General features: G+C 39.4%; 1 protein-coding gene across 2 annotated transcripts in view; it reads left to right on the top strand.

Moving 5' to 3' along the window:
- galnt2 (UDP-N-acetyl-alpha-D-galactosamine:polypeptide N-acetylgalactosaminyltransferase 2) overlaps positions 1-27605 on the top strand; it is a 115115-nt gene that overhangs the window by 49584 nt on the left and 37926 nt on the right. For both annotated transcript variants that reach the window (XM_058383030.1, XM_058383038.1), the window contains exons 2-3: positions 15591-15678; positions 24462-24615. In XM_058383030.1, the coding sequence (XP_058239013.1) occupies positions 15591-15678; positions 24462-24615 (242 nt within the window). The remainder of the gene's footprint in view (positions 1-15590; positions 15679-24461; positions 24616-27605) is intronic.

Raw genomic sequence — 27605 nt, forward strand, 5'->3', positions numbered from 1 at the left:
TATCTAAGTACTACTTTAGAGACAAATGGACAGAGAAGGCTAAGTTTCTTGTCCTCGTGTCATATTCAAAACAGATGTGTGGCGTGTGTTCTGAGTCTCTGGTTCTTGTCAAAAGTGTTGAGCACAATGAAGCAAAACTTTTAGAAACGTCACTCTGTCGTCTTTATAGCCATAGTGTTAGTGCGTTTGGGGCAGATGTGCCAGGGATTCACTGGATTTGGATTCAAGGTGCAACAGTGAGAGACATAATCATTAGTGTTTAACACCATGAGCTATTCTTGCTTTTAAAACTTTATTTTATTTCATTTAGAACAAACAGTACTGTTCAGCCCTGTTCATGATCTCTTCAAGATAATTGTTTGTACTGTTTGAAAAGTAGTCAAATGTCAAAAAACCTACACAATAAACACCTTTATTTATTTGTTTATTTATTTATTTATTTATTTATTTATTTATTGTACCGAATCTTCAGATCTAGTTTTAGTCTGGCTGTTGTTTTTTTGTTTGTTTTTTTTTAAATTCAGTTCATTTTAAACAATATTTACCTTCCTATTTTTTATATGTATTTTTGTTTGTTTATTATAACTGTAACTTATTTTATTTTATTTTATTTTTCCCACTGGTTTAGAATGGGAATTTCCCATAATTTTCCCATTATTGTTTTAATTATTATTGAGCTATAATCTTCGAAGTATCTAGCATTTCCCCCCACCCCTATTTGATAATCTTTTCCTGTACTAATGCACTTTAACATTTTTTTTTTTTATTAGTTAAACTTTTCTAAATCCACTTGAACTTTTTTCCTCCGCCTTCAGTGGCCTCTTTACCTGATGAGGGTTTTGTTGGATCCGGAGGCTGTCCGCAAGGCAGGAGCTCACCCTGGATGGGATTCCAGTCCGTCACGGTGTATTAACCGACACACTGATTACATGTTGTCAGGTTTTGCTCAGTCGTGTCATTAGGAGGTAGAGTTTCCATGATGAATGCTGCTCACTGTCTGTTTTACAGGAATGCTTTCTTCAGCATGATCCTGTAATGTTGAGAGAATTTGTGAAACGGATGTTTTAACAAACTGCTCATACTTTTTTCCCTCCCCTCAGTCATTTACAGACAGCAGAATACTTTGGTGTTAATGTGATATGAGCCTTCAGCAAAAAAGTAACAAAGGCATCTGTTAAATGAAGCGCTTAACCTTTCAGTAGAAAGTGTGGAGTTCATGTGGAGTCATGAACACTCTCTTTGCTTTACTACTTACCAATTGTGAAGTGCAGGATTTGAACAAGAGGGCATGGGATGAGAGGTTTTTTTTTTCTTTCTTTCTTTCTTTTCTTTTCTCCCCCGCATCATCCCAAACTACGCTTTCAGAACCCGACGTTCATGCCGAAGCCGTTGTAGCTATGGGATTTGAGCTCGCAATCTCGGATCATTAGGCAGAGAGCTACTGAGAGCTACGAGCTTTAACCCTGAATCACTTGGCTGCACGCCTCTATTGGATTCTTGTAAATTGCATTTGCCAAATGACTAAATGTGAATGAAGCATGGAAAGCGTGCGTTCCTGAGAAGTCAGGGTGGAACTGTATATCAATAAGCACAAGAGTAAGGCGTGTTCCTCTAAAACAACATAAAGACAGCGGAAATGTTGACTCGGCTCTTGGAGGCGATCTCTACGAAGCACGCACCGAACAGAAAAGCAGTAAAAATGTGCACACACAGGTCAATCCAATCCACCATCTAGAGCAGGATTACTCCAGGTCCAGGGCTCGAGAAGCACGAAGCACCAGATAACAGCTTTAATCAGGCTATGATTATATCTGCACAGCGAATCTTCACACTCCTCATGCTTTTAGTTTAGCAGTCGAAGCACCAGATTAAATGCAAATAAGCTAGCTGTTATTCAAACACATCCCATTTCCAGTGCCCTTGTGTCCAACCCAGAGCATCATTTTGAATCTCTGTCTAATCATCATTACCATTAACACCAGTGTAGAGTAGAGAGTACTTTATTACACTAACCGCCAAGGAGATATTCTGCCACAAGAGCTACAGGGAGGACATGAGACTTTAAAGTGCTTAAAAAACTCACAACATACCCAAAAGTGGTGGAGTTCTTTAGAGATTGATGTATTTATGGAGAAAAATATTACCAATATTATAATTATAGCATTTAATACACTATATTGACAAAAGTTTTGGGACACCCCTCCAAATCATTAAATTCAGAGGTTGGGCTCGACCCCTTATTTCCAGTGAAAGGAACTTAATGCTTCAGCATGCCAAGACATTTTGGACAATTTCATGCTCCGAACTTTGTGGGAATAGTTTGACAGGATGACCGCTTCCTGTTCCAACATGACTATGAACACCAGTGCACAAAGCAAGGTCCATAAAGACATGGATGAGAGAGTTTGGTGTGGTGGAACATCACCTGACCTCAAGCTGATAGAATATCTTCAGGATGAATTGGAGCCAGACCTTCTCGTCCAACATCAGTGCCTGACCTCACAAATGCACTTCTAATAGAATAGTCAAAAATTCCCATAAACACACTCCTAAAACTTGTGGAAAGCCTTCCCAGAATAGCTGCAAAGGGCGGGCCAACTCCATATTACATTCATGTGCATGTAAAAGCAGATGTCCCAAAACCTTTGGCAATATAGTGTATATTACATTATTACAATTTTTAATATTTGCCTAATCTATATGGTGAAATCATCACATGTTCCATTTACCCTGATGAGATTTACACTGGTGAAGGGGCGGGGCTTCTAGAGAGCATCAGTTAATATTAGAGAGTTCAAAACCTTGGTGTCCATCAGCTCATCTACCGTTTCTCTCATCAGAAAGTTACACTCTTTTGCTGTGTTCTATAGCCTGTTTTAGTGTATTTTGGAGTTGCAGGATTACTCCGATGTTAATATTCGAAGCAAAATGTGAAAAGGTTTGGAAATCTGATATTAAAATATTTCATTTGGGTATTATTTTCAGTTCACCCTTCACTCATGATCCCATGAAGTTCCGTCTCTGAAGACTTTTAGAGGATGTCTTGTATGTTTAGTGTACATCTTTCACCTGGAACTGTAAATATAGTCTTGCTTTAACCTCCTAAGTCCTGACCTTGCATTTTAGATTTCTTCTACCTATTTGGGGTTAGGTCGAGCCAATAAATATAATAACCAGATATTATCTTTGAACAACACGGCTGTGTACAACAGGTTCCAGTTACAAAGAATTAAGTATTATGGTGCGCACAAACAAAAACGTGATGTCTACGTATGTGGACACCAGGTTGAAGGAGGTTAAAGGTATGTAATCGGACCTTGAGGACTTCTTAATGTGTTTTTAAAAAAAAAAAAAAAGTTAGTGAAAGGTACACTTTGCACCTTCTTATGTAAAATGATGCATACTAAAGATTTACTCTTAATGGCACAATAAAGTGGAAACGTTCTTTTCAGTCATTTGATATAGGCATAAAAATAGGCATGCTTTTTTGGCTTTAAGTGAGGATGTTGAGCAGCACCTTACCTAGTACCTGTTGCAAACCTCAGTAAAAACCTGAGCATTAGCATTTCTTTATTTTGTTATATGAACTATAACTTCAACCTTCCATTCTTCTTCTTCAGTTATTTGTTTCTCTGCATGGTGCCTGGGAAATCTTTCCTCCTCTGCCGCAGCTGGGCTTTGGATGATCAGATGTTAATAGCCCGGTAATGGAGCTTTGCCAGGTGTTGATGCATCAGGAACAGATTCAGTCTGACAGCAGCATCTCGACGGCTCTGGTCACGGCAGCCGGTTCAAACACGTCTGCTAAACAAGCCAATGCGTATACTGTCTCTGATAAAGCAGCCCAGGCCACAAGAAGTCAGAACTCCAGGTTTTGAGGAAACGACATGCAAATCCATCCTCGCGGAGCTGTAACGAGCTGTGTTCAGGGCCATTTGTTGCCCTCGGGCAGCACATCTGTGAGGACTATTCTGTACTTTTCTGTGAACTGAGTCAGTGGGCTGGTGTAACCTAATGCTCACTCTTTTATCTTTCACAACTTTTAATTGCATGCAGGTTTTGTGAAACTTTAAAAACGCAAGGACAGCATGTGGACGAATCCAGAAATTAGACATAAAACATTCCTCACAGAGTGTAACAGTAACTCACTTTTCGGGTACGTGCACCGTGATCCTGTACCATGATTCAGCAGCAGTCGTAATACTTTGCCGTATATTTTAGTTAGCTGATTTTAGCCTCAGCTGTAAAACGCTAGCATTGATGCATTTTGTTTAGTAATATGCATCTTACAGCACTAAAGCTGTGTCCTAAATGACTTGCACTTAAGTGTGTATGGCTTGCACTATGCCTAATGTTCTCTACTGTTCAGTGTATGAATTTTAGAAGGGTTGAGCATCTCATATGGAACACTAACACTGGCTTTTTTACTATCTTGAAATAGAAATAGCTTTTATTTGTCACATATACATTACTGCATTGTGAAATTCTTTCTTCGCATATCCCATCCTTGGAGGTTGGGGTCTGCGCACAGGGTCAGCCATGATACAGTGCCCCTGGAGCAGAGAGGGTTAAGGGCCTTGCTCATGGGCCCAACAGTGGCAACTTGGCAGTGCTGGGCTTGAAGCCTCCCGATCTTCCGGTCAACGATCCAGCGCCTTAACCACTTGAGCCACCACCGCCCTTTAATATCTGCATATCTGGATATTTAAGCAGCTTCCCAGTCGATAATAAGTGACATCTCACACCGCTTGCTTTAGCAAAATAATATGACACAACAGGAGCTAATGCAAATAAAAATTTGTAAGATTTCTAGTCCACCGAAGTGTCATAGGCTGTTATGAAGTTTTTATCTAATCCAGAGTCAGCTCCTGGTAGCAACGCCCCTTTTCTGCTACATAAGCAAAGATGCAAGTATCGAATCAATGAAGTGTCTGAAATTCCCAGTGCACTTCTTCTTGTTGGAATTTTCAGTGTGAACACACTACTTACACTATATATACCACACAAGTAGTCAAGGTGCGTAGAAGAAGGACACACCTTAAGCCCGAACAGTTGAGAGCCTCAGTAGTCTCAGGCTGGAGGTGTGAACAGGACTCCACTGCTATGAGCAGGCAAGATGCTCTTCAATAGCTGTCTCCATCCTGTAATCATCCCTCGTTCCATTCATCAGCACAGCAGCAATCTCACAAATAGCCCATTAACTTGAACTGGGTTTTGTGTGACCAGGTGCTTACTGTTTAATTGCATACAAATCATGAGCAAGCTGTTTACAAGAGACTTAATAAGTGCAGAAAGGTTAATGTCCTGCCTGCCTTTTGAAGGACTTTTTCAAGTTTTTGCTCGAATACACACACATCTGTGATCATCTGTGGCCAATCCTCTGGTTATGCCGGCAATAAACAGTAAAGAGTTTAATCTAGCGCTTGGAATATTTCTTTTCAAAATGATCATTACCTGAAATGGAGAATCGCACGCAAGGGTTTGTTTGCCGTTTACCATGGATCACATGCGCTCAACTGTCTTCACTCCTATTGGCTGTTGCTGCACCGAGTCGCTCCATATTTGCAGTCCAGCTTTTCTTAGCAAGACACGCCCACATCTAATTATACAGAAGTTGGCAGCTCTCCCTGGAAATTAACGATCTCCGGTTGCTCTTTTGCTGCGACTGGCTTTATATGTGAATGTAGTATTAGTCAGGGTGTTCAGGGTGAGCTACCATAAACATCCAGAAGATATTTTCTCAGTTGGTGTGTTGGTGGTAGGGATGGACGAGTGGATCAGAACTGCAGCTTTTGTGGGGTGTTCCCGGTCTCCAGTGGTCAGTATCTATCAAAAAGTGGTCCAAGGAAGGAACAGTGGTGAACCGGCGACAGGGTCATGGGCGGCCAAGGCTCACTGATGCACGTGAGGAGAGAAGGTTGGCCCGTCTGGACCGATCCAACAGATGAGCTACTGTTGCTCAAATTGCTGAAGAAGTTGATGCTGGTTCTGATAGAAAGGTATCAGAATACACAGTGCATGATGGGTCAGGGCTGTTTAAGCAGCGAAAGGGGGATGAACACAATATTAGGCAGGTGGTCATAATGTTATGCCTGATCGGTGTATTAGCTATATTAGCAAAAACAAGTTGACCTCATGCACTGGTCACCAGTGTGGGGATTTTAAATACTTAGTGAAAAGTAAAGATAAATAAATAAATGTATTATTCATCTGAAAATATTCTAAAATAATTAATATATTTTCACCACACTGGGTGAAGTTTGTTTGTTTGTTTGTTTGTTTGTTTGTTTGTTTATTTATTAATTAAATCTCACTTCCAACAGAATTCCTCCCACTGTTATTTTGTCATCTTCCTTTTCAAGGCTAAATCAAATCCTTGCGCTGTTAGAAAACATTCGGAAGCAGCATCACAATGTCCGGCACAAAGAGACGATCCTGACTCTTCTTCACGCTCTGCTGTGTCTGGAGTGGAACACGATCCAGTTCATTATCATGTCATTATCAGCCTGGAAAATCCTCACAGATGCTTCTGTAGACAACATCCTCCATCCATGAAAAGCTGCTGACCGAGCAGAAAGAAGGGCTGTGCTGATGGACGTGAGCGTTCATGCTGTGTAAACTTAGTCCGACAATCCTTAATTACAGCTGAGCCACCAGCTCAATCTCACAAGTGCTTTAAATAGTGTAATATGGAATATGAATGTACTATACAGCACTAGTCTGAGAAGCGGATGAGTGACAGACAAATATTAGAATGCTTGTATTTATTATAACAGCAGTGAGATGTTTCTCCATTTGCAGCACGCTGTTTATCTGTAAAATGCCACTGAAAGTGTTACTACAGTTACAGTCAGTGTCTTCGACAGCAGACACGGCAAACCATACATGAATAAAATTGTGTATTATAATATGAAAAGCTCATCAGCTGAAAAGGAAGAAGAGAAGCCCATTGCAAACCATTGTGAGCTGGCCGGTGAGCTGACAAGCTCTGTGAGTGTGCCGCCTTTCACGATCTGTTTCTTAAGAAAATAAAGCAAGCATTGGCCGTATTGTATCCGAAATTCCGTTTCTCAGTATTCATTTCTTATTTATAAAACTTGTATAAAAGCCATGTCGCATTCGCAATCATGCAGGTATTATGCGCATCAGCATAGTGAGTATTCAGGCCTATTCATGCACTCTTCCATATTGCGTAATTATTTTGCTCATTTATTGCACATCTATTTATTTATTTATTTATTTATTTTTTCTGTTGGAAATGGAATTTGTAGCCTGTATTTAGCTGTTAATTAAATAGAAGTTTATCTCTAATATAATGCTCTAAATATAATCAGCCTTTGCTTCAACTATGCCAAAGACCAGCTAGTCAGCTGATTCTGTGCAATTTACCGATCGTCTCATGCATATTAATATTCCTGCAACTCTATTAGGAGAAATGTTAAGTGATCATTCTGCTGAAGTGTGTTTTCAGCTGCAGTGGCCAGATCTCCAGGTCTTGGTGTCTGAAGACAGATGAGGTTCCTGTGCTATTCTTGGCTCTCGGCTCTTTCTATTCACATAAAGAGATTGTGCTGGAGTGTGTGTGTGTGTGTGTGTGTGTATATTAGATTGTGTGTGTCTCTGTCTCTTGCTCTCTCTCTCTCTTTCTCGCTCACACACACACACACACACACACACACACACACACACACACACACATATATATATATATATATATCTTGTCTGTTGGATTGGATCACACGGGCCAACCTTCATTCCCCATGTGCACGTGCATCAGTGAGCCTTGGCTGCCCATGACCCTGTCTCCGGTTCACCACTGTTCCTTTCTTGGACCACTTTTGATAGATACTGACCACTGCAGACCGGGAACACCCCACAAGAGCTGCAGTTTTGGAGATGCTCTGATCCAGTCGTCTAGCCATCACAATTTGCCCCTTGTCATACTCGCTCAAATCCTTACACTTAGCCATTTTTCCTGCTTCTAACACATCAACTTTGAGGACAAAATGTTCACTTGTTGCCTAATATATCCCACCCACTAACAGGTGCCATGATGAGGAGATCATCAGTGTTATTCACTTCACCTCTCACTGCTCATAATGTTATGCCTGATTGGTGTATTAGTTTGTGTGTGTGTGTGTGTGTCTATTAAATCGTGAGCTCTGAAGCACTGGAAGACTCTGAGCTCATTTAAATGCAGGTATTTTATGGTGGTCAGTCTGATGAATGCTGCTCAGAATTCTGTGCTTGAGGTTTTTAGCGTTTCTTTCCTTACTAGAGCATGGATATTATATATCAGTACGACTGTGTGGCGTGATGAGGAAACTAGAAATAGCTCTTGCGATGAGGAAAGAAAAACCGTGAGATGTGCCCTGTCTAGTTTGTAGGTACGGACACATCATGTCACTCTTGAACTGTGAAAGCAGACAGCAGCCAGAGTTCAGCCCTTAGGTACCCGTTCACATTACTCACAGGTATTCTGGCCGTGTTGCGTTCCCAAACAGGAATGCACCATAAATAAGGAAGAGCGTTTAGCATTTCGGCTGTAGGTGAGAGAACTGAAAGCAGCAGCTGAGAAAGTCTTAAAGCAATATTTTATTTATTGGTGCTGTATTTGAGGATCGTTTGTGGAAATGCATCTCGTCTCCTTGTGCTGTTTTTTTTTTCCCCTGAGGTTTTCTCGATCCCTCTCCACGGGTTCATCATCACCGCTGGGTTCTAATGGTTTAATGACGGGTAGTAGAAGTGTCTGCGCTCACTTGATGCACAGTTCTGCTTTCTCTCACGCCGTCTAGTTTAGAGTTTCAAGGCATACAACTCTGCAAGCCTCTGAGAGCTCCACGTCCCCATAAATCAGCCCTGAGTGCTACCCTTTACTCTTTCCCACAATCCACCTGGGTTCATTAAGAGGAGGAAAGCCGGCTTCTCTTCCAGAAAACGAAGCAGCCCTCAGCCATGTTGGAAGCCTGTGCTGTTTCTGTAGCGTGCAGAAGTTTGGATTCGGCAGAAGAGTTTGTGGTTTGTTTTTCTCCTTCGTGCATCGGTATTAGTAACGAGACTCTGCCTCTATTTCAGTATGTTGACACACAGCATAGTTACAATCCCGGGAAAATCTGATCGGCTTTTCAAGGACGACTTTATTCAGAACAAGGATTTCATTGCTGATCTCGGTGACCATTCTATTTTCTAGCCCTGCTCAGTTACATAAAGATAAAAACTCTTCCATGAATATCTCACTAGATAGTTTTTAGGGCTACAACATCACCAGCTGGCTCGGCTTTGCCCACTTTTCCTCGGATGTTGCAATACTGGCAGCTTCTCCATTATGCCTATAAATGGAAGCTTTCTTCGGTTCCTTTTTGGTACAAAGTTCCTGTAAAATCTGGAGACAATTTAAAAACACTTTGGCTTACAGACTCTTTCCTCCTCTGCCCCAACGGCAGTTAATCATCCCATTTTCAATCAGTGGTAGACTTTTGTCTTTGTCATCTGGTTCAAATAGGGAATCCAAGCCATTAAGGATTTATGATGGCTTCTTTGTAGCCATTAAACATCTAACAGAAAGCTTTTCATTATCTGAGAGCCGTTTCTTCAGGTATTTACAAGTCTGCAGATGTCCGAGTCCGCACACGGTCCTGAAAGCTGTGAATCCTCTGCTAATGTCCAGTCTGAGAATAATAGTGGTTTTAGAAGTTTATACTGGATTCATTTGTCTATAGTTTGAACAAATCTTGGGATAATGCAGTATAACCTGCTCAGTACTGGACCCCGGTAAAGTGTTTCCAGAAAAAGAGCCACCTCGTCACAGTGCTGTCAGCGCACAGCTCGTTAATGTGCTCTGGGCTAGCGTGTCTCCGGCTAATCCCAGCGAGCTGGCGATGATTACATTTGCAGAGACTTTTCAGGTCAGTTCGAATCTTCTCTTTAGGAAGACTTGTGCATCTGAATGTTCATGCACTTTGCTAATCAGCCAATCATGCAGCAGCGCATTAAATCATTCAGATGCAGATCTTCAGCTTCAGATTAAGTTCAAAATAATGGGAAAAATATGATGACGTAGCATGGTTGTTAGTGCCAGATGAGCTGGTTTGGGTATTTTAGAAAGTGCTGATCTGATCTTTCAGAATTTTCTGGCACAATTGTTTTACACAGAATAGTGAGTGACAGTTCTGCTGGAAGAAGCATCTCGGTGATGAGAGGAGGTCAGAGGAGAATGACCAGACAAGTGAACAGAAAGCACTCTTTACATCCACGCTGAGCAGAAAAGTATGTCATAGATAGATAGATAGATAGATAGATAGATAGATAGATAGATAGATAGATAGATAGATAGGGCTTAAGGGGGTAGATAAGGGGGCTTTCACACTGGCAGTTTAGTCTGAAACAGAATACAGTTTGTCAAATTGATGATGTCAAAGCTGTCATGCGGACCAGGAAGCGGACCAGGGTACCGAACCTAAAACTACCTGTCGGAAGTGGTGTGGGTTCCCGGAAACGTGAACGCAAAGTGTTCTTGGGTCCGAATTTGTGTGCAGGAAGTAAGGTGGCCCACATGTGTTTTAGCTGGTGATGACATCATTAGTCTCCACAACACATCTGGACCATGAGTGTTAGTTCATGGACTCTAAGTTTTGGAACACAACCGTGGGTTTTGTATTTTTGGTTGAATTCCTCTAGTTATGAGCAAAATATAATAATAATAATAATAATAATAATAATAAATATTGCATCATACTTTTTATTTATTTATTTATTTATTTTTAATTAAATATGAGATTACCATAAGCCTTACTGAAACACTGCCAATCTTGCTTTTTAATATCATTTTAATAGGTTTGTGGACCAAAAAAGAGAGTACAGCATAGTACTCTCTTTAAAAAGCAGCATCACCATCAGCAGGGTCAGATTTTATGCTTTTAATGTAACGTTGTGGGCCACACAAAAGGTGAGGTGCCTTACTGCACATAACACCAAGATAATTAATAAAAAGAAAGAAAATTGTGAGAATTGGGGTTCCAAAGAAATCCGGTGAGTCTAAAACCGGACTGCTGGGGAACAGCGGGAACAGTCACACTCGGATTCGGACCACAGCAAACACAGCCAGTGTGAAAAGCACCTCGCAGTGGACACAGGTTCAGGGAAACCGGACAGTCTTAAGTATATTTCTTGGCCATTTGTTTTTTCTTTCTTTTTTTCCTCAGTTTTCAACGATCCAGTTTCAGAGAGCCTGCGCACACCGGACCTGACAGCTTATCAAGAGCTTTATTAAATATCCCTGAAATAAAACGCAAAAGTGATGAAGCAGCTGTTTGCATTTATGCGTCGCATCAAATATTGCCAACTCACTACCCTTCACCAAGCTGCGGCTATTAGCCGTTCCTGAGAAAGTACTTCTGTAAAACGTACGTCCCTCTTTTCCAATGAAATGTGTTCAATAAATCATTATAAACTCAGCTTGTTATGAAGTCAGCAAGCGAACACTTTTCTGCATGTTGTCTTATTTTATATGGCTCTTGTCTACGTCTAAATACGAGGCCCTGCATGCAGATAAACCCATCAGTCTGCTTGCTCTGTTCATCTGGCTCTCTCCGGGTTCTGTTGTTCGGAGGGGGAGCGCGTCATGGCTCCGCTCCGTGGAAACTCATTTCGTTCCACTCTGTAGCACTTGGCAATAAAGGGATTAAACAGCGTCTGTTTTGTTGTGCAGTTGATATTAAAGCACATCTGACCCTGCTGATGATGATGGCGGCGCTTTTTAAAGACTATGATGTGCTTCATTTTTTTTTTTTTTCCACAAACCTATTAACATGATTTGAAAAAATGAAATTGGCAGCACTTCACTACGGCTTATTAAGATCTCGTTTCAAATCAGAACTTGCAAAGTAGTATTATTAGGTGTTGCTATTAACTAGAGGAATGCAGGCAAAAATAAACAGTGACGGTTCCCATATACAGAGTTTAGTCCGTGTGAATCTTGAACCCTGGTGCATTTTTCTCCTGTTCCAGTAAGAACACAGTAATCACTCATATGCTCAGACCAGAAGTTAATGGCCTTGCTCCAGGGCCTAGCAGTAGCATGTGCTCCTGGGATTTGAACTCGCAACCTTCGGATCCGTAATCGTTTTAACCACCGAGCTTTAACCACCGAGCTACCACTCAGTGTGTTTTGTTTTTGTTTTTCCCCGGGTGTTTTATACCCTCTTTCACATACACGAGCTTATAGAGGCATATGACTGGCTAGTGTCACTCTGATTGACAGGAGAGAGAGCGTATGACGTACTCACAGCCAAGCCAGTTTTGCGGCATTGACCATCAGCTACAGATGACTGCTGCACCATCAACACAAAATGATTTAAAGCTGTTTGGTTGATCGCCATGCTTTCTGTGCGCGAGTTTTATGAGTAACGCTTTCAGCCACGTCTGCACCTACATACCTCTCAGCAAATGTTTTCTTTTCTTTTCGGTTTGTGTAACTATACACAGTGTGAATCCAAGCCAAACTAAATAACAAACGGGCCCAAAGTATGGACTTCAGACTAGGCAAATGGACCTGGTGTGGAAACACCCTTGGAGCTGTTTGTACATATCTATGGGATAGTCTTCAGTCTATAGACTAGTTAGAGGGAGTTTACATAATTTTATTTAACATCCTGTAAACTGTCATGTTGAATGTTTTTGTAGATAATTCTAGTGAGTGTGGTATAATTCATATATATTCCAACTTTTTCCTCCTCTAATAAGAGTAAAACTTAACAAGGTTGAGGATGTCTGTAGAGGTAAATTGAGGATGGATGGATGGATGGATACATATTCAGATTGATGGAATGATGGATGGATTGACAAATAGATGAAATGATGGATGGATGGGCAGATGGACAAATACATGAAATGATGGATGGATGCATAGATAGGTGGAGGATGAATGAATGGATGGACAGATGGATGGATAAATAGGATGGATGGCTGGGTAGATAGATTAGATGGATGAATGGATAGATGGATACATGGGTGGATAGATGCATAGGTAGATAGGTTAGATGAATGAATGGATAGATGGATGAATGGATGGATAGACATTTCTCTCAAGGTTTCTTCCTCCAATAATCTCATGGAGTTTTTCCACACCACACTCACCTGTAGTTTGCTCATTAGGGATAAATATAAAATTAAATTTTAAACTTGATCATTTTTAATCATTTTTATTATTATTATTATTATTATTCCTGTAAAGCTGCTTTGCGACAGTGTCGATTGTTAAAAGCGCTATACAAATAAAGTTGCATCGACCGTAGTGCAATCTGACCGCAGGAGCTAGTGTAAGAATAGACAGAGTGCTACAAATATTAGTTACAGAGAATGTGATCGAGAGTCATTTGGAATATGTGTAGCTCTTCAGCAAATAATGCCTGGAGAAGTGCAGAGATGTTTAGTCTTATCCACAAACATTTTTGTTCCAGTCAAACAAGAGCTTCCCCTTTATTTACTCTGCTTTAATCCGTCGATCCTGCCTTTCATTACACTCACTTTTGGCTTCTGCTCGGTCACAATGAAAGCCAACACCCACACACCGGCCCTTTCCGGATAAGACTGGACACCTCTGCTCCGTCAGATAAATTCATAACAGTATCTAGGCATCAATCAAAGCCAGAAGACAATTAAGACAACTAGATCAATCAGGGAGTTTATTGATTTTCTTCCTTGTACTTCACACCATCTCGCAGGTCATATGTTTAACAGCACTGCTGATGATGATGATGAACACTGAGCAATGCAGTGCTTCCATTCTAATAAGCACCAGGAAATGAAATGATCAACATCTTCAGCTCTGACCTTGAACTTCACACTGTTTGCAGAATTCGACTCGTTGACTTCACTTTTCTTCTCTCCGCTTGCCGCAGCAGGTGTGTATTAGTTCACAATCCCGCTGAGCTGCTTCAAGCCTCTGCTTCAAACGAGACCATACAGTAGCCCGAGCTCCAATTAATGAAAGAAAAAAAAAATTCCAGGATCTTTCCGGAGCACTGGTTCATACCTAAGGATTAGTCAAAGCTCCAGCATGTTCCATGTTCATTAAAAAAAAAAACCTCACCCTGGTCAATAAGTGAAGTTGGTGTGTTAACTCTCATACATTTATACTTGCTGGTATGCACAAGGCAGAAAGTTCAGGTCTGTAAAGTCAGAAGGATACACCGACTCGAACCGGCCCAGTCTGACACAAATCACAGCAGAGCCGGTGCACTTATCCCCAAGATGATAGCTGAGCTTCAGTGCCACTCTTTAAATCAATACTGTAACTCAATCAAGCTCGATGCATCCTTTGGCCTCTTAGGGGAAAGATGCCCTTGAATTTTACAGTGTTTTTAAACCTTTCTATCAGGACACTAGAACAGAAGTTCTTTTCTTATCAGACATTTTTAATCAGTATAAACTGACCGCAGATCTGATAGAAAATGAGTCAGGACTTTCATTGTTGGATAAACTAACACAAAATGTTAGTGGTTGAAAATAATAAAAAGATTTTAGATGCACTTGGAGCATCTCAGAAAGCAATTTTATTTCCATTATATCATAATTTTCACACAAATAGAAACCTCAACCTAAACACAGTTGTTTCAGTCACAAAATGGTACACCGACCAGGCATAACATTATGACTACCTGCCTAATATTGTGTTGGTCCCCCTTTTGCTGCCAAAACAGCCCTGAACCATTGAGGCATGGATTCCTCTAGATCTCTGAAGGTGTGCTGTGATATCTGGAACCAAGATGTTAGCAGCAAGTCCTCCAAGTTGCAAGGTGGGGCCTCAATGGATCGGACTTGTTTATTCAACACATCCCACAGATGCTTCAGCACCTCAAACTTGTTGTGCTCGTCTGCTGGATCGGATCACACGGGCCAGCCTTCGCTCCCCACATGCATTAATGAGCCTTGGCCGCCCATGACCCTGTTGCTGGTTCACCACTGTTCCTTCCTTGGATTACTTTTAATAGATACTGACCACCGGACAGACCGGGAACACCCCACAAGAGCTGCAGTTTTGGAGATGCTCTGATCTAGCCATCACAATTTGGCCTTCTTCTTCATATAATCAGACATAGGGCACACACGTTCGCACATTCTGTGAAGGAATTCTATCACGTTTTTATTGGGATCATCTCATACACTGTGACGAGTAACGATCTTAAATATACCATGCTTTAGACTGACGTACGAGACGTACAGCGTCCCGTCTCTCTTCCTGAGTGTACACTCTCACTGTGCCGAGTTTGTGTTGTTTGTGTCCTAAGCAAAATGTATTCAGTTTTAGTCTTGGTAACAAGCTCTGTGTTGCTCGATATATTTGGGGTTCAGATTCACTCTGTCTGAACGATGGGAGAAAATGTTTTCCTGTCGCCAAAATGTGAAAAACATTTGCAGTGGACCCTGAGAAAGCAAAACATTGGTGACTTGTTTATAGGATTTGTGATTTTTACAATTATGCATTAAATAGATTCTCGTAAAGTTAAATGCATGAGTGATGGCGATGGTGTTAAACAGCAGGAACATTAACCTGACTCTTTTTTTTTTTTTTTTTTCCTTCATTTTGACAGGATGACTGGAGTGGCTTCAGTTCAAGCAGAATTCAAGCACACAGCAACACAGACAGCAGAGCGCAGAGTTTGGAAACCCTTCCACCAGGTACGAGTTGACCTGAACACCGGTGTGTAATGTAAACACAGTGCGGGATTAATACTAAATGCGTCTAAAACTCAGACAAAACAAAGAAATGAAGTCTCTGCTCAGAATTCTTATTCGGAAAGTCGAGGCGTCTCCACGGTAACCCGAGGTTGAGTTCTGCAGAGAGATGAGTAATACCATATGCACTTGTATCTGCCTTCCATAACCTGAAGTGGTGTCTCTGATTATGTTTAGTCAGAAACAGAGCAGGGTTCTAATGAAAATTTGGTAATGTGAATGCTGTCATGTGGGCTAGGAAGTGCACTGCGGTACCCGAGGCTACCTGTAGGTGGTGCGCGAGTTTGATTACACTGAACCTATACCGAGTGACCGTGGACGCAGCTTGTGCCCAGGTAGTAAACTAACCTGCATGTGTGGCTTAGCCGACGACGACATCATTTTCCACAATATGTGTGTAACATTAGTGGCAAGGGAACTTTATAGGACACAGAAGAGATGAGGTGCCTTAGTGTGCAAAATTATAGCGCCAAAGTAATAAAAATATAAAAAATATTAAGTTGCTTTGTGGCATCAATGTGCTTTCGTGATGATGTAACCAGGGTTCAATAGAATCAGCTGAGATGCTGCAGAGACCACCGGGAACAAGCACACACCGATTCAGGCCACAGCAAACCACCTATGGTCTGATAACCACCTATGAATTTGCTCAGGAAATTTGAAAATGTTAAGAATTTCCAGACTCATCATCCATTTCCGCGACCCCAGCTCCTGTCTTACCCGAGGCATCTTCTTAACATGCCGAGGCTTGCAGTTTTAAGATGCTCGGGCCTAAATAAACGAATGGTGGTGCAATGTGTTGGCCAAGAAGAACATTTCCAGCCATAAAGGTGTCTCTCTGGGGTCTTATCTACCCGCTGTTAAAGCTGTAAATGCTTCTTTCTGCACTCTGCATAAATTCACTGTTTCAATCCGGTTAATGACGGCTGATGCAGGAGAACTAATGCAGGGGAGAAAAAAAGTGTTGAGGTGGTAATGAGTGCACATCTTCAGCTCTGTTTAGGCGTTGTCACACAGCAGCTTCTTCGCTACATGTTTGGATTCTGAGGAAATTGGATTTAGCATGTGAGGAAATGACAGTGGAGCATTAGCCCTGCTGAACACAGTGGAAATGTTCACATTTAAATATGCTCATTAGGTTCAGGACACTATCTAATATTTAAACGAAGAGCTTATTTCTGTCTGAACACTGCACTTTTACTGTTACTACATGTAACACTCTTGTACCTTTCGTACATCACTTTCCATTCTGTGTGGTTTGCACTTTCAGTACTGTTACTACATGTAACACAATGACCCTTTATACTCTGTTACTACATGTAACACAATGACCCTTTATACTCTACTGTTACTACATGTAACACAATGACATTATATTCTACTGTTACTACATGTAACACAATGACACATTGTATTCTACTGTTACTACATGTAACACAATGACCCTTTATACTCTACTGTTACTACATGTAACACAATGACGTTATATTCTACTGTTACTACATGTAACACAATGACATTATATTCTACTGTTACTACATGTAACACAATGACGTTATATTCTACTGTTACTACATGTAACACAATGACCCTTTATATTCTACTGTTACTACATGTGACACAATGACCCTTTATATTCTACTGTTACTACATGTAACACAATGACCCTTTATATTCTACTGTTACTACATGTAACACAATGACATTATATTCTACTGTTACTACATGTAACACAATGACGTTATATTCTACTGTTACTACATGTAACACAATGACCCTTTATATTCTACTGTTACTACATGTAACACTGACATTATATTCTACTGTTACTACATGTAACACAATGACCCTTTATATTCTACTGTTACTACATGTAACACAATGACATTATATTCTACTGTTACTACATGTAACACAATGACGTTATATTCTACTGTTACTACATGTAACACAATGACCCTTTATATTCTACTGTTACTACATGTGACACAATGACGTTATATTCTACTGTTACTACATGTAACACAATGACGTTATATTCTACTGTTACTACATGTAACACAATGACCCTTTATATTCTACTGTTACTACATGTAACACAATGACATTATATTCTACTGTTACTACATGTAACACAATGACGTTATATTCTACTGTTACTACATGTAACACAATGACCCTTTATATTCTACTGTTACTACATGTAACACAATGATGTTATATTCTACTGTTACTACATGTAACACAATGACACGTTATATTCTACTGTTACTACATGTAACACAATGACCCGTTATATTCTACTGTTACTACATGTAACACAATGACCCTTTATATTCTACTGTTACTACATGTAACACAATGACACGTTATATTCTACTGTTACTACATGTAACACAATGACACATTGTATTCTACTGTTACTACATGTAACACAATGACGTTATATTCTACTGTTACTACATGTAACACAATGACCCTTTATATTCTACTGTTACTACATGTAACACAATGACCCTTTATATTCTACTGTTACTACATGTAACACAATGACCCTTTATATTCTACTGTTACTACATGTAACACAATGACCCTTTATATTCTACTGTTACTACATGTGACACAATGACGTTATATTCTACTGTTACTACATGTAACACATTGACCCTTTATATTCTACTGTTACTACATGTAACACAATGACCCTTTATATTCTACTGTTACTACATGTAACACAATGACATTATATTCTACTGTTACTACATGTAACACAATGACCCTTTATATTCTACTGTTACTACATGTGACACAATGACACATTGTATTCTACTGTTACTACATGTAACACAATGACGTTATATTCTACTGTTACTACATGTAACACAATGACACGTTATATTCTACTGTTACTACATGTAACACAATGACCCTTTATATTCTACTGTTACTACATGTAACACAATGACGTTATATTCTACTGTTACTACATGTAACACAATGACCCTTTATATTCTACTGTTACTACATGTAACACAATGACATATTCTACTGTTACTACATGTAACACAATGACATTATATTCTACTGTTACTACATGTAACACAATGACGTTATATTCTACTGTTACTACATGTAACACAATGACCCTTTATATTCTACTGTTGCTACATGTAACACTGACATTATATTCTACTGTTACTACATGTAACACAATGACCCTTTATATTCTACTGTTACTACATGTGACACAATGACACATTGTATTCTACTGTTACTACATGTAACACAATGATGTTATATTCTACTGTTGCTACATGTAACACTGACATTATATTCTACTGTTACTACATGTAACACAATGACCCTTTATATTCTACTGTTACTACATGTAACACAATGACACGTTATATTCTACTGTTACTACGTGTAACACAATGGCCCTTTATATTCTACTGTTACTACATGTAACACAATGACACATTGTATTCTACTGTTACTACATGTAACACAATGGCCCTTTATATTCTACTGTTACTACATGTAACACAATGACACGTTATATTCTATTGTTACTACATGTAACACAATGGCCCTTTATATTCTACTGTTACTACATGTAACACAATGACACATTGTATTCTACTGTTACTACATGTAACACAATGGCCCTTTATATTCTACTGTTACTACATGTAACACAATGACACGTTATATTCTATTGTTACTACATGTAACACAATGGCCCTTTATATTCTACTGTTACTACATGTAACACAATGACACGTTATATTCTATTGTTACTACATGTAACACAATGACCCTTTATATTCTACTGTTACTACATGTAACACAATGACATATTCTACTGTTACTACATGTAACACAATGACATTATATTCTACTGTTACTACATGTAACACAATGACGTTATATTCTACTGTTACTACATGTAACACAATGACCCTTTATATTCTACTGTTGCTACATGTAACACTGACATTATATTCTACTGTTACTACATGTAACACAATGACCCTTTATATTCTACTGTTACTACATGTGACACAATGACACATTGTATTCTACTGTTACTACATGTAACACAATGATGTTATATTCTACTGTTGCTACATGTAACACTGACATTATATTCTACTGTTACTACATGTAACACAATGACCCTTTATATTCTACTGTTACTACATGTAACACAATGACACGTTATATTCTATTGTTACTACATGTAACACAATGGCCCTTTATATTCTACTGTTACTACATGTAACACAATGACACATTGTATTCTACTGTTACTACATGTAACACAATGGCCCTTTATATTCTACTGTTACTACATGTAACACAATGACACGTTATATTCTATTGTTACTACATGTAACACAATGGCCCTTTATATTCTACTGTTACTACATGTAACACAATGACACATTGTATTCTACTGTTACTACATGTAACACAATGGCCCTTTATATTCTACTGTTACTACATGTAACACAATGACACGTTATATTCTATTGTTACTACATGTAACACAATGGCCCTTTATATTCTACTGTTACTACATGTAACACAATGACACGTTATATTCTATTGTTACTACATGTAACACAATGGCCCTTTATATTCTACTGTTACTACATGTAACACAATGACACGTTGTATTCTACTGTTACTACATGTAACACAATGGCCCTTTATATTCTACTGTTACTACATGTAACACAATGACACGTTATATTCTATTGTTACTACATGTAACACAATGGCCCTTTATATTCTACTGTTACTACATGTAACACAATGACACGTTATATTCTATTGTTACTACATGTAACACAATGGCCCTTTATATTCTACTGTTACTACATGTAACACAATGACACGTTATATTCTACTGTTACTACATGTAACACAATGACCCTTTATATTCTACTGTTACTACATGTAACACAATGGCCCTTTATATTCTACTGTTACTACATGTAACACAATGGCCCTTTATATTCTACTGTTACTACATGTAACACAATGACACGTTATATTCTACTGTTACTACATGTAACACAATGACCCTTTATATTCTACTGTTACTACATGTAACACAATGACATTATATTCTACTGTTACTACATGTAACACAATGACGTTATATTCTACTGTTACTACATGTAACACAATGACCCTTTATATTCTACTGTTACTACATGTAACACAATGACATTATATTCTACTGTTACTACATGTAACACAATGACACGTTATATTCTACTGTTACTACATGTAACACAATGACACGTTATATTCTACTGTTACTACATGTAACACAATGACACATTGTATTCTACTGTTACTACATGTAACACAATGACCCTTTATATTCTACTGTTACTACATGTAACACAATGACCCTTTATATTCTACTGTTACTACATGTAACACAATGACACATTGTATTCTACTGTTACTACATGTGACACAATGACACGTTATATTCTACTGTTACTACATGTGACACAATGACGTTATATTCTACTGTTACTACATGTGACACAATGACACATTGTATTCTACTGTTACTACATGTGACACAATGACACATTGTATTCTACTGTTACTACATGTGACACAATGACGTTATATTCTACTGTTACTACATGTGACACAATGACGTTATATTCTACTGTTACTACATGTGACACAATGACGTTATATTCTACTGTTACTACATGTAACACAATGACACGTTATATTCTACTGTTACTACATGTAACACAATGACACGTTATATTCTACTGTTACTACATGTAACACAATGACCCTTTATATTCTACTGTTACTACATGTAACACAATGACACTTTATATTCTACTGTTACTACATGTAACACAATGACCCTTTATATTCTACTGTTACTACATGTAACACAATGACCCTTTATATTCTACTGTTACTACATGTAACACAATGACATTATATTCTACTGTTACTACATGTAACACAATTGCACATTCTATTCTATATATAATGTTAATATCTAATTGATGAGCGTCAATCTCGATAAGATTCCCACATGGAAATAATCAGGCCTTTTTTTTCCTTAAACCATTGTTAAATCTTCTAGAGTTCTTCTCAGAGCCTTGGCCTTATGTTTTGAGTCTGTTTTCTAATCACAGTGAGTGATATATGCTTGAGGGTTTGAGTCGTGGAAGTTTGCTCACTCAAGGTCATTGCTTTTTCTCATCCTGCATCATTAAAGAACTGTCAGTCAAACCACAGCAGTTAAGGGTCACGCTTGTCATTCAGCTTCGTGTCATCATCTTGTTCAGTTTGTAAAAATGTGGTGGTTCAGTATAAAATAATGTATTCGTGCACAGGGGCACTTTATTTATTTAACACCAGTTTGAGTTTGGCTGTAGTTTAGGCATCAGCTCTCTGCTGGAAGCTTGCACTTTAATGAAAGATTATGATCAGACAGATGAGCTGATTATGACGCTCGTAATAACCACCAGGCTTCTGTTAAGAGAGACAAATGAATCGAATTCTGCCATATGTCTCACTGACCTGATTGCTATTACTGCAACTTTCAATTAGCCAATGGTAGCGACAGCTGCTGTTCCTGACACTTAAATGGAAATTTGCCATATGCGTGGCCTCCCAAAAACCTTCCACATAGCAACGTTTTCTTTGATTTACAGTGTGAAGTGATGAAAACTACAGCCTGATTCTCTGTGAATGTGCTAGTGTTTTAAACTTTGTCACCGGAACATTTCACTTAAATACCCAAGCATCTTCATTCACTTAAAGCTAGATATTGATTTATATTGCATTGAGTTTAATATATAGGAAATATACAATAAAACAAATTAAATTATGCCCATGAAAACAATGTCTTAATATTAGACTTTATTCTAGCCTACAGACTGATGCACTGTTTAGTTCTGCCAGTTTAAGGTATGATTAATATCAATGCTACTGTTTCCTCTACCACCACTATTGCTGCTACTTCTACTACTATAACTACTACGGTTACAACTATTGTTACTATTACTGCTAGCACTACTACTACTACTATCATCTATAGATAGAATTTCCCGGAATACGAATATAACAAATCAAGTTTCCCATAAATGGCATCATATGTCTGCATCACCAAGGACTCTAGTTCATACTGTTGATCATGTACATGCCATAAACACCCTTAAACTATACTACTAACGTGAAGGAACCTATTAAAGAAAAGCTGTTTCAGACATTTGACCTTGTTGTGACTTTGACCCTGTTTGGGTTCATATAACATTTAGTTCAGCTCGACTATATTTCCCTATAAATCCTACAAACATATATGCTCCTTTCTGAAATATTGTACTAACTAGAATTGCTGATGGAGAGACAGGCAGATGGACAACCTAATGGAAACCTAATACCTCCACCCCTTCACTCAGTGGCAGAGGCATAATAAACTGGTAACAGATGTCTTGCTGGTTTAATTTTTGGCTTCCCTTTAACTGTTAGCTCAAGTTCTTGTTTTCCTGTATCATGTTTTAGTCTCAGGGTGTATTATCCTTGTTAAAGATGGTGAAACTGCCATTGTGTTTCCAGTAAGTGGTACTTAACATGCGCACACAAGCATGCAACATACTACTTATCCACCCATACTACCTTGTTAATGCATGTACTGTAGTTATTGCCCAAATTTCTTTTATATTGCTCATAATGTAGTTATGGCACACATTCTTAGTTATTGCACACATTCTGTTGTAGCTATTGTACAGATTCATAGGTGTTGCACATATTGTAGTCCCCCGTGGTTATAGCACCAAGCTATTAATATCTACAAGTCCTCTGTGTCATCACTTTGGGGTGCTATTATGTAGTGCACTGTTTGTGGTGATGACTGCCTTGGAAGAGAAACTTTTCCCGAGCTGAAACAGGAGAGCAGCTTATTATCCTGATGGGAGGAGATGAATACGTGATGAGCGGGTTGTGTTGAGTCCTTGATTGATGCTGGATGCTCTTCTCAAACTGGTAATTGGATTAAAAGTGATGCCTGATGTTAATAATGTTGTACCTAAGTTTATTTTGGTCCTGTGCTGGGGGTTTGGACAGTTCTACAGGACCAGGTCTCTGGGAGCAGGGCGTTCTAAGTCGTGTGCCTGCAAACTAGATTCCAGAAAGTCCACTTTTACCGATTTTATAACACGAACAGATTGTTAAGGGATATTTTGTCAATTTACATTTTTATACTAAGTAACTCACAATTGAGGAAGTGCAAGCAATACAATTCGATATATATCATGCAGTGGACATTGAGTGACAGATTCCGCAGTCTGGACTGAGATTGGAAGTTCATTCCAACGTTAAGGCACAGCTGGTTTGAAGGTTCTAGAAAGGGGGACCTCATGCCTCATTGAGTATGCAGCACCAGGCAACAGAGGTTAACTGGTCACAGGTTGTGGGAAGAAACATAAACGATTTATTACAGCTATAAAGCTTTCTGTTACTTAGATAACTTGTGGTCTTAGTTGACTTGGGTGCTTGAAGCCTAAATATAAAAACTGTGCTAATATGGGTTGAGCATTGCTATTACGAAAATACACAAAAACTACATACCTGTTATTTGTGTGTCGCAAACCCCCAATTAGCCAATTTGCTCAGAACACAGTCATCTGATAACAGCTGTGTGTGTGTGTGTGTGTTTATTACAGGGAAAGTCAGGTGGCAGGACTTTGACCAGGATCTCTATGTGGGGGCGACGGTGGTGAAGCCAGGCCAGGATCCGTACGCCCGAAACAAGTTCAACCAGGTGGAGAGCGATAAACTGCGAATGGACCGCGGTGTCCCAGACACCAGACACGACCAGTGAGTCCATCCTCTCTGTCCACCGTGTCACATTTTCATTCATTCATTCATTCATGACTTTCATCCAAAACCACTTATTAGTGCAGGCACAGGGATGTTAAAGTAATACTGTCAGTAAGCCTCTTACTCCTCTATCCCAGCTTGGAGCCTTTTGGCTCACTGTTGCTGAAGCTGTGTTAAAGGGTTGTGGGGGGAAAAATAAGACTTTTGAAACTTGAATCTCAGATCAATGCACACAGTGTTTGGGGTTTTCCATTCTGCTCCGTTTGGAAAATTTCGTAAAATGTAAGTAGAAAAAAAAACCTGAATGGAAAATAACTTGTCAGCTTGCCTTACGTAAAAAAAAAAAAAAATATTGTGTTTTTCTGGGTTTTGTGTAATTTTTTTTTTACTTCTTAATGACTTGTACATCACCGTTAGGGCTTTTTCATTAGCATTTTCTTGGGCTGACTTTTTTATTCATTAAAAATTGTGAAACCTTGGACTTTTGTAAGCTTGTCATAGATGGCCTTTTATGTTTTGAAGCTTGAATTACACAATTTTGTGTGCGATCCTTAAAAAAAAAACATCTGGAATAACTCCCACAGTTAATGCCGGAGCCCAGGTCACTGTGTAGACTTGCTGCAAATGATATAAAATAATGAAGCTGTAGCATTGATTCTGCCGTCTGATTTGCCTCAAGGAACACTATTTGAGATTCAGCCACCAGAGAGCAGATCTTAAATTTCTTCTAATACGAATCATTCTACCTCGAGTCGCTAAATCGATGCGTCTCTCCCAGTTTCCGTGAAAACTTTGTGCCAGCATATGAAGTAAATGCATTTTGACAGACGTAGTCAAAATGTCATCAGCTGCAATACTCTAAACAATCCCCCGTGCTTGTGTACACACTGAACATGGCTGTAATTCCAAACTCAGGTTTATATTAACGTGCTTGTTGTAATGCGGTGTAGTTTCCATAGCGACGGATAATTCGCAGGGATGTGTATGGCAGATGCTTCACATAATCTAATGCTAATAATGAGCAGATTATCAAAGCATGTTATGTAACACAGTATTTGCTGATATGGTAAAGTTTTCTGGTTAATATTTACGGAAAGAGTCTGAAGTGTCAGTCAGTGAGTTTTCATGGCGAAAGATTTACTCTGTGATGTGACAAGCTGCTAGGGTTTTCTGTCTTACTGACTTCGAGAGAACAGAGAGAGCCTGGTGGAGAGGGAAAGACTGAGTACATTGCTGACTGCAGTAACAGGAACTAACTCGTCTTGTAGACCGTCTTTGAAAATAAAAGTAGCTATGGTGTCTTGTTTATACACCGATCAGGCATAACATTATGAGCAGTGACAGGTGGAGTGAATAAGACTTATCTCCTCATCGTGGGATATATTAGGTAGCAAGTGAACATTTTGTCCTCAAAGTTGATGTGTTAGAAGCAGGAAAAATGGACAAGTGTAAGGATTTGAGTGAGTTTGACAAGGGACGAATTGTGATGGCTAGACCACTGGATCAGAGCATCTCCAAAACTGCAGCTCTTGTGGGGTGTTCCCGGTCTGCAGTGGTCAGTATCTATCAAAAGTGGTCCAAGGAGGGAACAGTGGTGAACCGGCGAAAGAATCATGGGCGGTCAATGCTCATTGATGCACGTGGGGAGCAAAGGCTGGCCTGTGTGATCCGATCCAACAGACGAGCTACTGTTGCTCAAATTGCTGAAAACTTTAATGCTGGTTCTGATAGAAAGGTGTCAGAATACACAGTGTTTCTGTGGGGGACAAACACAATATTAGGTAGGTGGTCATAATGTTATGCCTGGTTGGTCTATAGTAATAATAAATGAAGAGTTATAATAACAGGCAAGTTGCTGAGGTATGAAGAGGAATGAAACACTCTGGGACATGCCGTTATCAGAAATTAAGCAACTTCAATAGGACGCACTCCGTCACACCACCACACTGTTGATCATAGATTGTTTTCTTGTAAGAGCATGCCCCTAAATGTTTTGTTCGTTGTGGTCATGTTACAGAAATAATCGTAGGCCCTAGAAATAAAATTAGTTTGCTTAGTTTTTCCATCCATTCATTTCCTGTACAGCTTATCCTACACAGGGTCGCAGGGAACCTGGAGGACATTGGGACACCCTGGACCGGGTGCCAAACCATCATAGGGCACAGTCACACACACACACACACACACACACACAGTACAAACAATGCAGAGATGCCAGTGAGCCCACACGCGTGTCTTTGGAGGAAGTCAGATGAAACCACCTAGGCACAGGAAGAACATGCACACACAGGGCTGAGACACACACAAACCCCCAAGCCCGGATGTACCAGGCAGCCATGCTAACCACTAAGCCTACTGCATTATGACTGTCTCTGTTTTTCTATCTCTTGTGTTTGTGTTATTATTCAGTACTTAAGTACTGAAAGACATGGAATGCAAGCAGAGTAATTTAAGCATCCTCCAGGACGCACTTCTCTCGTTCCTCACTGTCACCATGCAGCACTGAGAAGTGATCCTGCCTTTCGTGCAAAGTGCTGTGTGTCTGATGCACACCACACCCACTCCGCTCTACGATTAGCTGAAGCCACATCATTAGACCAGGAGATGATTATGTGGCACCCTGGTGGGAGAGAAAAGCAGCATATTTTTTCAGTCTAATCACCGTTATTGTCTTTCTCCATCTCTGCTTCATCTGCATGTTTCTTGGAAATAGCGCAGTGTGGCTGGAAAGGTTTTGGAGGATGGAACAGCAGGTCTATTCACAGCTTTTCATTTTGCTCTGCCAGTGTTTTCTTCTGCCAGATTCAGTCTGTTCAAATTTTAAACATCATTTTTTTTATTTTCATGAAAGCTGTATCTGTTTCTAATAAGGCTATCTAAAGCTTACATTATGGTAAGACAAAGATTTCTTTTGAGTAGCAGCCTGTCTGTTTTATTCGGCACATTAGAGTGGTTAAATGAAAACCACCATAGAACAGACACGTAGT

The sequence above is a fragment of the Hemibagrus wyckioides genome, linkage group LG03 (assembly GCF_019097595.1).
Source record: "Hemibagrus wyckioides isolate EC202008001 linkage group LG03, SWU_Hwy_1.0, whole genome shotgun sequence".
Classification (NCBI taxonomy): Eukaryota; Metazoa; Chordata; class Actinopteri; order Siluriformes; family Bagridae; genus Hemibagrus; species Hemibagrus wyckioides.